This window comes from Leucoraja erinacea, chromosome 28 (genome assembly GCF_028641065.1).
Source record: "Leucoraja erinacea ecotype New England chromosome 28, Leri_hhj_1, whole genome shotgun sequence".
NCBI lineage: Eukaryota > Metazoa > Chordata > Chondrichthyes > Rajiformes > Rajidae > Leucoraja > Leucoraja erinaceus.
In genome coordinates this window covers 10,512,751-10,525,126 of record NC_073404.1, presented here as the reverse complement: position 1 = coordinate 10,525,126, position 12,376 = coordinate 10,512,751, and the positions used below count along the sequence as shown (strand labels likewise).

At 40.1% G+C, this 12,376-nt stretch overlaps 1 protein-coding gene across 2 annotated transcripts in view; it reads right to left on the bottom strand.

Annotated features, from left to right (window-relative positions):
- med13a (mediator complex subunit 13a) overlaps nucleotides 1-12,376 on the bottom strand; it is a 156,549-nt gene that overhangs the window by 17,134 nt on the left and 127,039 nt on the right. For both annotated transcript variants that reach the window (XM_055657698.1, XM_055657699.1), the window contains exons 22-23: nucleotides 7,512-7,731; nucleotides 4,399-4,590 (exon numbers count right to left, since the gene is read on the bottom strand). In XM_055657698.1, coding sequence (XP_055513673.1) covers nucleotides 4,399-4,590; nucleotides 7,512-7,731 — 412 coding nt within the window. The remainder of the gene's footprint in view (nucleotides 1-4,398; nucleotides 4,591-7,511; nucleotides 7,732-12,376) is intronic.

Genomic DNA, 12,376 nt, shown 5'->3' with positions numbered 1-12,376 from the left:
ATGGTTGCTAATGTGGCCTCTATGTCCTCTCTCCAACTGGGTGTTAGCACCAGCATTGACCATGTCAAAATACCAACAGTGCTCAAATCCATTAGCAATTCATTCTGGATCCATATGGTCCTTTTCAGCAGAATAGTGTACAATTGCTATGCAATCCAAAGTAGTGCAAGAAAATATTAAAGTACAATAATGGAATAACTAAATGAGGTAGGATTAAGAGTAAGAGTGCATGGCAACACCTCTGGGAAGGGACGTGAAATTGGTGATTAGTTCAGGAGTCCAATAGCAGTGGAAGAAGCTATTCCTGCCTTTCAAATTCCTGTATCTTCTTCCAAAAGGTATAAGAGAGAAAATGAAATGGCCAGCACAGCAAGCATCCTTGACAATACTTTCAGCCTTTCTGGTGCAACACACCGTGAAGATGGACTTGATGGAGAGTAGTGACGAGCCCGTGATGAACAGCGATGGTGTTCATCACTTTCTCTAGGTTTAGGTGATCAAGAGCAAAGCAGTTGCCCTATTAAGCTGAGATGCTTCCTGTCAGACTGCTTTCTATAGTGCATCTGTAGAGGTTCGAGATGTTTCCCCCTCCCCCTGCCCCCACATATACACATTTATATAAAATCTTCTCAGATGCCCAAAAGTAGTAGGAATAAAGGCATAGACTATTTTCTAAATGGAGTGAGAATCCAGAAATCGGAGAAGCAAAGGGATTTGGGAGTGCTGGTGCAGGATTCTCAAAAGGTTAATTTGCAAGGCTTTAATCAGGAGTAAAGAAACCAAACTCAATGCTTGCATTTATTTCAAAAGGGCTTGTATACAAAAACAGGGATGTAATGTTGAGGCTCTATAAAGCGCTGGTAAGGCCACATTTGGAATATTGTGAGCAATTTGGGGCACCATATGTGAGGAAGGATGTGCTGGCTCTGGAGAGGGTCCAGAGGAGATCTACAAGAATGATCCCAGGGCCTGTACTCGCTGGAGTTTAGAAAAATGATGTGGGGCCTAATTGAAACATACAGAATAGTGAAAGGCTTGGATAGAGTCTAGGACTAGAGGTCATAGTCTCAGAATTAAAGGACGTTCTTTGAAGAGAAATTTCTTTAGTCAGAGGGTGGTGAATCTGTGGAATTCTTTGCCACAGAAAGCTCTGGAGGCCAAGTTAGTGGATATTTTTAAGGCAAAGATAGATTCGTAATTAGTACAGCTGTCAGAGGTTATTGAGAGAAGGCAGGAGAATGGGGTTAGTTGGGAGAGATAAATCACCCATGATTGAATGGCAGAATAGACTTGGGCCAAATGGCCTAATTCTACTCCTATCCCATATGACTTTAAAACTAATATGCTGGTGTTCTTTCATGACGTCAGATCAATAGCAATATGGATGCTGAGGAACATTAAGCTGCAGGCCATCCCTATAGGAGCTCCGTTAATGAGGACCGGGTTGTGTTCACCCACTTCCTTTGGTCAATAATCAACTCTTTACTCTTGCTGACGTTAAATGCTAGATCATTGTTCTGACACCATGTTCACAATCTCTTTCCTCAACTACCCCTCTCCTGGTTGCTGATCCGGCCAACAACGGTGGTATCATTGGCGAATTTAAAGATAACGTTGGCCTTCTATTTGGCCACACAGTCATGGGTGTGGAGGATTAGAGGAAAGAATGAGCATACAACCCTCAGAGGCAGCAGTGTTGAGGATCAAAGAATGACATTAGTGTACTTATTGTCCAAAACGGAATCTAAGGCAAGAGAGATGGGTTCCCCGGGAGCCTATTTTTCTTTTACGTGATTTGCAAGGTCTAGATTGTCTGGAAAGCTGGTGTAAATAACGTCAATTTCAAGTCTATCAAATTATTTCATCATGGTCGATGTTAAAGCTAATGAGTGGTTATCACTGAGAAAGATCACTATTTTTTGTGGAATGGTAATGGTGGTTTTCTTGAAGCAGATGGGGACTGGAGTCTATTGAAGCGTGAAGTTGAAGATGTCAGGAAAAACTGTGACCAGTTGATTGGCGCACGATTACAAAACCCTTCACTGCAAGAAGATTGGAACAGAGCAGCAAGGATGTCTTGCCATCTAGGGTGTGTAATGAAGGCTTTCAAGCTATTTCCTGGAAAGGCACTATGAGTATACAAAGAAAAATAGGCTCAATTATGCTTGCATTCATGAGAGTTTTGCAGCTTAAAATACGATCTTGGAGTAAAATCTTAAATGCAGCACACAGGCTAGATTCAGAAAGGATGTTCCCATGGCTGGGAGTCAAGAGTGTCAGCCTCAGAATGTGGCGCATGCCGTTTAGAATCAACAGAATGTAACATCTGAAGAATTCTCTACCACAAAAAGGCAAAAGTGGCCCAGTCATTCTATGAACTCAAGAAGTTGTTAGATATATTTCTTACTGTTAACGGCTTCAAAGGACGTCAGTTGATAGATGGAGCAGGGTACTGAAATGAATAATTATTCATGATAATACTGAATGTCCTACTATGCTTCCACATCTGAGACACAGATTTTTAAGCTATCCATTTATAGTTTGTGATGTGATTGTCCATCCATAAGTGCATTCTAAACTGGGGAAGCAATTGCAAGTAAAACACATTGGTGGGTCTGGTGTCCCATATAGAACAGACTGGGTTAGGTATATCAGATTTCCCTCCCTGAAGATTGGTGAACCAAATGGATCTTCACAATGATCTAACTGTACAACTAGCCTTTTTTTGACCCCATTTCTATCATAATGTTAAGAAGTGAATTCAAGTCAGTCAAAACTGTCAAAGGGAAACAGAAATAAACTTGAGAAAAAGTAATTTACAGGGCCATGGGGAAAGAGCAGGATAGCATGACAGAACAGATTGCACTATAGGGGGCTGCCATCTCCTCCTCACCATAACAATCCTATGATTCTGTTTAATTATTTGAATTTAAACTCCCCAGCAACTGTAATAAGATTCAAACTCATGCCACTGGGTGATGAGCAAAACACGTGGATTCTTGCCACATATCCTAACCACAAAGGTAAGTGGTGTTATTTTCTGCTTTCTATTACGGATATGGTGCAACAGCAATCCTTACAAATACTTGAAACACTTCAAAATAAATTGATGCTATCTGATTTCTGCTTGATAAGGTTCAGAAATCAGGGAGAGTTATTTTGGAGGCAAAAGAATGCAGATGTTAGAAAGCTGTCAATGTGGTTTCATGAAAGGAAAATCACACTCGACTAATTTATTGGCATATTTAACTTGTTACATATGCTATGGATGAAGGGAAAATATAGGACATATTATACTTAGATTGCCACAAGACTTTCGATGAAGATCATTGGAAAATAAAATGATGGCATCAGTTAACATTCTGGTGTAGCAGGCAATGATGATTGGTTGGCTACAGTAAACAAAAAGTAGCAAAAATGTGTATTTTTCTAGATGTAATGAGTAGTGTCTCGGTGCTACTGCCTCAAGTTTTCTCAGATTTGGATGAAAGGATCAAAGGTATGGCTGCCAAAAGTACCAATGATAAGTAGGAAAATAATCTGTGAAGTGAACATACGAAGGCCTCATTGGTATGTAGATAAGTTAGGTGAGTAAGCACAGACCTGACATTAGGAGCATTACTGGCAAAATACAAACTGTCCATTTTGGAAAGAAGCGTAATAAAGCTTTGTTGTCCAGGTGGTGAGATTGAAAAGCTCCAAGACATGATTTGTAAAGAGTAGTGCAGAAGTAATCATAAGACTAACAGGAAATTACCAAGAGTGAAACAGGACGCAAAAATGTGTTATGCTTTGACAGTCATTGTTTAAAAATAAAGGGTTTTGCCATTTAGGCAGAAGTGAGGCTAAGCATTTTCTCTCAGAGTTGTGAGTCCTTGGAATTCTCTTCCTTGTGGAATGGTGGAAGCGGAGCCTCTAAATGCTTTTAAGTCAGAGACAGTAGGATATTTAATTCATAAGGTGAAAGGTTATCATTGGTGGACAGGAATGTGGAGTCAGCGTTATAAACAGATATGGCAGCGGGGGCGAGTGGCTTAAATCTGTTCTTAATTATTTGTATATCAAAAATGTCCATGTGTTTCTGATATATGGTGATTTTGATAAAGGTTCTGCAAGTTAAGCTAGGCACCACAAAATTGCCAGGCACAAGTTTAATTGGATGCTTGCCAATCGGGACCAATGGAAATATGTAACACGTCCATTTCTTGCTGCCTGGTGGAAGAATTATAGAAGCAGCACATTCAATTTAGAGCTCAAGAAAGCAAACAGACAAAGTTATTATTGTACCATCAGTGGCATTTCCCCTGGAGCTAACCAGAATTGCAACAGACTCCAATGGTATGTGCAGAACTTTCAATGAAGTATGTTTTTAATAAAATAGTCAGACACATTACTTACATCTGGACTCTTTAAGGTGCTGTCTAAGGCCAGTCCTGGGCCAAAACCAGTCAGTGCTTTGACATAGGTGGAAGGTGGCAAGGATCTCCGACATTGCGTGAACACAGAAAATGCCAATGATTTAAGGTGCTGGGAATAGAGGTGTCGATCATCATTTTTCACAGGTTGCAAAAGATACTGACATGGAACAATCTGAGAATAAAAGGATAGAAAAATCTGTAAGTAAATCAAGATTCAATTTCCAGAAAATTGTAGTAAATCTTAATCAAATACACAGTGTAGTTCCAGCCTGAAAAAAGTATACTGGTCTATTCTTTTACCAGAACAGTTAGGTTTCATAATACTGATCCACCAATATACAAGAGCAATGCCAGGGCACTATTTTTTTTAAATTTCCACTTGGGAATAGATAGTAGTGCCAAAAGGACTATGAACTAATTCTCACTTTATAAACATGTTTAAACTTTGAAAACAATTCATAACATTTCGGAATCCCAAGAAATCCTTCAAGACACCATTATATTCCAAATGTACAATATTCTGGAGAATAATAACAAAGCTCAAACAGATCAAACGTTTCACTGGATTGGCGATCAGCATTACAGGGAATCATCTTGTTTCCTGTTTAAATGGCTATGTATAAACTGCAAATGCAACAGCCTGCAATTGTCAGGAGCAGGGAACGGAGGAAAAGCAAAAAGACCGAAGTCATTACAAGTCCACTCGGTCTATACAGCACTGATCACTGGATTACAATCAGAATCAAATTCATCCAATTCATCTTTCTCTTTCTTCCCCTGGTAAGTAATGTCCCACAAGAATTCTATGCCGGGTGAGTAGTTACTCAATCCTCACAATTGATTTGTATAACACAAAGAATGTGATGATTTTTGACAATGGAATAAAAATTAGTGCTATATTAGGTAGCAGAAACAAAATAATGAAATTGCACAGACACTGATGAGTGAAGCAAATGGATTTTAACAAAGAGGTTGCCTTCCTGAATCTAAAAAGGATTCCACATATTTTAATTGGTGTAAAGTTGGGAATAGTGGATGAGCAAAGGGATGTCAAGATTAAGAGAAACTTTCTGGCTAAACACGGGTGGCACAGCGGCAGAGTTGCTGCTTATCGCGCCAGGGACCTGGGTGCGATCCTGACTACGGATGCTGTCTTTACAGAGTTTGTATGTTCTCCCCATGATCTGCGTGGGTTTACCTCTGGGTGATCTGGTTTCCGCCTACACTCCAAAGACGTATAGGTTTGTAGGTTAATTGGCTTGGTAAAATTGTAAATTATCCCTAGTGTGTGTCAGGGAGTGTTGGTGTGCAGGGATCACTGGTCGGCGCGGACTCGATGGGCTGAAGGGCCTGTTTCCAGGCTGTATCTCTAAACTAAACTAATAAAATATATGTATTGACAACTAGGTAGTTGCAATAGAAAGGAGAAAACAACTGGACACTAAGTGCTTTGGTTAGATTTCTTCTGGAGTACACTGGAAATTAATAGATTTTTAAATATTAAGGAACAAGCAAACTGGTATTGGTGCAGTGAAGTGGTGCTGAGCCATGATCTGATTGAATCAGACCTGGTACTTGGGGCTTCTGTTGCTTACATTCTTATGAAAGTAGAACACTTTCCAATTTCGGATTGTGGATGCTCTTAGCATCTGCTACTGCTAAGTGAACATGGTTGGCATGAGAAAACCTCCCCTCTCTCCATCTAAGAAATCACATTTTCAATTGGTAACCTGCCAGATTACTTAACCGAGTCTAGCAATCCATCTCATTTCCTTTGTTGCATGCCACAACATAGGAATGTCACCAAAGCACAGGTTACTTAATACAATGCTCCCATTTCCACCCATCCCAAAGGGCAAATGAAAACACTTTGCATGAACAATTAGACTGACTATTTGCTTCAAACAACACAAAAATTATTAAATTCTTAATAAAACATTCAGAATCTCACGAACAAAAACAAGAATCAGATACTCTGTTGGCCCCAGACCAGCTTGCTCTTGGCACAAAAGGAGTTTGGTCACAAATGCACAAACACATGATTTTGTTCAGATTTTGCACTGCAGAAGATCAAATCATGCCGATTGTGTGTATACAAGCTTAAAAAAAACAGTTCAAGTTGCCCACCCCAAACATTTCCAGCCTAATTAAACCTAGCAACTTTCAAAGCATTCTTAAGGCATCACTGACTACACAAGCATCACAAATGAAGACACAAAGAACTGCAGATGACTTCAATTTTACCAGGAACCTGATTAATTTGTTGCTGCACTGCTAAAAATTAGTATGAGGCATTGGAAACAAAATTGGGAAATCTTTTCATCCCACACAACCTAAAAAAGTGATAGGCCAGGTGAGTAATAGCAAATATTTACAAACAATTTGATTCTGTTCAGGTCATGATAAGGGAGCACAAGAGTAAATATACTCCCCAATTTTTTCCTTGCTGTAATCAAGTATACCTAGTGCTCCAAAGATATCTTTATATATTCACTCACATTAGATAATCTTTGAATTACAAATAATTTACACTCCTCAAACACATTTATGCAGCATAGTGGCACAGCTGGTAGAGCTGCTGCCTCATAGTGCCAGAGGCACTTCAGGCTCCTTCAATCCTGACCTCTGATACCGCATGAGGAGTTTGCACGTTCTCCCTGTGACCGCATGTGTTTCCTGAGTGATCTGGTTTCCTCCCACGTCTCAAAAAAACGAGGGTACATTAATTGGCCTCTGTAAATTGCCCCTGGTGTGTAGGGAGTAGATGAGAAAATGGGGTAACATAGAACGAGTGTGAACAGATGACCAATGGCTGCATTGGACTCAATAGACTGAAGGGCCCGTTTCCATGCTGTATCTCAAAATTAAACTAAACGTGATATAAACACTATCAAATGCAGTGGTATGGTCCTACAGAAGGTTTGGTTTGGTTTGAAATGATAGTACATTACAAGCAGCTCCCAATCATGGAAAAAAACGTTATGGTTTGCCTGCTAAAGTCTGCAAGAATATGAAACAAACCATTTACATTGTAAATCACAGCGCATCAGTTTCCCTTCTAGTCAGTATTACATCTTAAAGAACACCACCCACCTGTACAGATATTGCATTTTTGATGTTCTGGGGTAAGATATTAATCATTTCCAAGTAGCAACGTAATAGCCCGAGTGCCCAAACATTTGAAGACGATGAACTGTCATCTTCCGTATTATACGTAAAAGGATCCACAATGTATACAACAATAGATGGTGGGTACGTGATAGCATGTGATTCCCCATCAGTTGGGACCCCGATTTTATCTCTTTCCATGGTGCTGCAAATGCAAACAAAAAAGGAAGCAAAATCAGCAAAATAACTGCATGTCATTAACCAAGATGCCTCTGTTATTAATACAAAGGATGACATAGTGGTGAATGAGAGACATAATGGCAGAGCATTTATTACTACTGGTACATAAGTGACCCAGGTTTGATCTTGGGTGCTAACTGGGTAGAGTTTGCACATTACCCTTACATTCATGCAAATGCCCCTCTGAGCAGTTCAGTTTCCTCCCAGATTCGATAGATGTGCCAGTTAATAGGTTAATTAGCTATATAAATGGTGAATGAAGAATCAGAGGAGAGTTGACAGGCAGCTTAGAGAATAGTTTACAGGGAAATAAATTGGGGATGGAATGATTAAAATACGCTGACAGCCAGCATGCATCATGGGCAGTATGGGGTTTTCTAAGTTGCAAGGAAATATTAGAAAAGCCAATTGCCATTCCTTCCATGACGTAAGTTTAAATTCACAATTAAGGAAAAAAGAGAAAGAAGAATAGGAAAATCCCAAGAGCAATCAATTTAGCCCGTCTTCATCCGGTTCACGGCAGAAATATGTTTTCATACAAAATATCATCATTATGTATATCCTAAATAGCATTGTCATTCAGTCACTGCCAGATATCAGTTACAGAAAAATCAATATCTCAGAAGACTTTCTTCTTTGATTGGGACTGTAACCAATCACATGACTGACAGCGGGTAAAGGACGTTTCACGCTTTACACAAGCCGGTATTGCTGATACCTACAAAATAATTAATTATTTCCAAATGAAAAATATATATTTTTTATTAAATCCGATTTTCTCCTTCCTTTGGCCACCCAAAGCACATTCTCAGTCATGGATATACAAAGACTTGTATCCACCAGGCCTCATTTATATTATCCACAATTGCATGCAAGTTATATTCTGACATTCTTGTCATTCCCCATTGTCCGTGTAAAATATTTAACCATTTTTGGGAGATTCTTCTTATTAAACCATGGCATGTTGAGGTTTAAAGTCCTGTCTGAAAGATATTTATTGCTTTGGTGGTTCATTTAGTAGACATTAATTAACAATTTTATGATGAAATTAAGACAGCAATTTCATCTCCAACTTCTCAATTCAAAAAGGAAAAAAATATCCCTATCCCCAAGAGGGAATACAAAACATGAATTATGAATCAGTAAGCCAACGAGGGCACTGTAACAAAACAAAGCATTCAAACATTCAATGATTCAGCGATGATCTGAATTGCCAGCTAAAGCCAATATTCTAATTCTCTGATGAGAATCTAGTAACCTATTATTAATGGTTGCTCACTGATTATATCAACTGCACAGATTACTTTCTGTATTCTACAATAACCTTGTATTTTGGGTGCTGATCAGTGAGAGCCAACAAAAACACATGAAAAAGTGATTTCCTATTACACATCAGTACAAGCAAAACCAGGACAGGATTACTCATTCCTCTTCTGATTCATCCCATTCTAATCGACTTGCTGTCAAAAAGTCTGGACTACAGTTGTGATTTTTATTTGATAAAGTGCATTAAAAACAGGGCTATGTACCACGCTGAGCTAATTTATCCACCATCCAATTATAATGGCAAAAGAACTGCTCAAGTTAGAGGATCTATAACTTCAGGCTCTAGCTCAAAATGGCTTTTATATACCAATTGGATGTTTTACATTTTCTTAGATCTGTGAAACAGGCACAGCCTTTGGTAAAAGAGGAGTACGAATTATACAAAAGGGATACTTTAAAAAATGTACGGCTCTTTTAAGATTTATTTCAGCATTTTTTCCATGACTGTTACTAACTGTTACCAACTATCTGTAACTAACAAAAGCACAAGGAAAATAAAATTTCCAAACTCTGGTGTTACTGAGAACTGAGAACAGCTCTGCATTATATTACACTCCTGACTTATGCCTTGTTGATGATGGAAATGCTTTGGGATGTCAAGAGCTGAGGATAGGATCATTGTCGGATAAGCCAATGTCCTGCTCTCAGAAACAAAGATATGTACAGTGCCCTCCATAATGCTTAGGACAAAGATCCATCCTTTATTTATTTGCCTCTGTACTCCACGATTTTAGATTTCTAATAGACAAAAATCACATGTGGTTAAAGTGCACATTGTCAGATTTTAATAAAGGATATTTTTAGACATTTTGGTTTCACCATGTAGAAATTACAGCACTATTTATACATAGTTCCCCATTTCAGGGCACCATAATGTTTGGGACACAGCAATGTCATGTAAATCAGGGGTCGGCAACCTACGGCCCATAACCCGAAATCATCCGGCCCGCAGGCGGGTTTTTCCCCGGTAATTATCTGGCCCACTGAGTTCCATCATCTCCGTTACCTCCCGAGGCCGCGGCACCCAGGCGCGATAACGCAAGGACGCAAGGAGGCCTGCGCTGGCGGCCGTAATGGCAGAGCCGCTGAGCGCTGCTGAGCTCTGGCTGTACCGTTTCCTGCGCAAAGCTGCCAGCACGGGCGCGCACCTTCTGTGTCTGGGCTCCACTGTCGGGATCAGAGTTGTCAATAGGCCGGGGACGAGTGAGTGTGAGTATTTGAACCATCGCCTTCAGGACAGAGCCAAGGCAATGGTCCGTAGGTGCGCCATGTTCGTGAGAGCCTGTAACTAGAGGTGCGCCATGTTCGTGAGAGCCTGTAACTAGAGGTCAATGGGTGGTATCCTCGAAAGGGCGGAATCTATGTGAACACGTGATTTGATGCCTGCCATCCACGCGGGATGGGGGCGGGGTCATGTGTACACGGGATAGATGTGGCCCGACATCCGCTCACAGACATGCGTCCCGGCCCGCAGGCAGACAAGGTTTCCGACCACTGATGTAAATCAAAGTAGTCATGTTTCGCATTTTGTTGCATATCCTTTGCATGCAATAACTGCTTGAAGTCTGTGATTCATGGACATCACCAGTTGCTGGGTGTCTTCTCTGGTGATGCACTGCCAGGCCTGTATTGCAGTCATCTTTAGCTTATGCTTGTTTTGGGGTCTAGTCCCCTTCAGTTTTCTCTTCAGCATATAAAAGTCATGCTCATTTGGGTTCAGATCGGGTGATTGGCCACTCAAGAATTGGCCATTTTTTAGCTTTGAAAAAGTCCTTCATCAATGAAGATAAATGAGCCAGTATCTTCAGCAACCATACATGCCCAGGCCATAACACCCCCACCACCGTGTTTCACAGATGAGGTGGTATGCTTTGAATCTTGGGCAGTTCCTTCTCTCCTCCATACATTGCTCGTACCATCGCTCTGATATGTTAATCTTCGTCTCATCTGTCCACAAGTCCTTTTTCCAGAACTGTGATTGCTTATTTAAGTACTTCATGGCAAACTGTAACCCGGCCATCCTATTTTTGCGGCTAACTAGTGGTTTGCACCTTGCAGTAGTGGAGCCTCGGTATTTCTGTTCATGAAGTCTTCCACGGACAATGGTCATTGACAAATCCACACCTGACTCCTGAAGAGTGTTTCTGATCTATCGGACAGGTGTTTGGGGATTTTTCTTTATTATAGAGAGAATTCTTCTGTCATCAGCTGTGGAGGTCTTCCTCGGCCTGCCAGTCCCTTTGCGATTAGTAAGCTCACCAGTGCTCTCTTTCTTCTTAATGATGTTCCAACAATTGATTTTGGTAAGCCTAAGGTTTGGCTGATGTCTCTAACCGTTTTATTCTTGTTTCTCAGTCTCATAATGGCTTTTTTGACTTTCATTGGCACAATATTGGTCCTTGTGTTGATAAACAGCAATAAAAGTTTCCAATGGTGATGGAAAGATTGGTGGAAAGACTAGTTGCTGAGAGCTCTCTTATACCTGTGTTAAGGAGGCATTTAAACACACGAGCAATTACAAACACCTGTGAAGCCATGTGTTACAAACATTATGGTGCCCTGAAATGTGGGGACTATGTATAAACACAGCAGTAATTTCTGCATGGTGAAACCAAAATGTATAAAAATACCCTTTAATAAAATCTGTGCACTTTAACCACATATGATTTAATCTTTTACAAACCTCAAATTGTGGAGTACAGAGGCAAATAAATTAATGATGGGTCTTTGTCCAAAACATTATGGAGGACTCTGCATGTGACTGGTTCAATTGCATTTCTGGTCAAGGATGATTCCCTATGTTAATAATGCTGGACTTGGCAATGGTAACGTCATGAATGACAAGTGGAGGTGGTTTAGATTCTCATGCCGCACACCATCCCGATTAGGAAATTTATCTTCCTTCAATATCGTCACTGGGTCTAAATTCTAGAATACTTGACCCAACAACAGGGAGGGTACCTTCTCGGGTGGGAGTTAGTGATAGGCAATAAATGCTGGTTTTGCCAGACATGCCCAGGCACTGAAAATTAAATAATATTTACCTTGAACTATAGTAGAATGCGAGTTGTATTCTATAATTAAGGGGAGGGGGATTAAGCCTGCTAAATCTGAAATGCACCATTTTGTACATGAAAGATGTTCGTCGAAATTTTTGGATCAGGATAGAAAATAACTTTGATATAATCTGGTTTGCACTCCAAAGTAATAAAAAATCTCACAAACATTTGTATGTGAAATTGGCTGCAGCGTAATATGAATATTTTTAAATGCCAGCTCTCTCA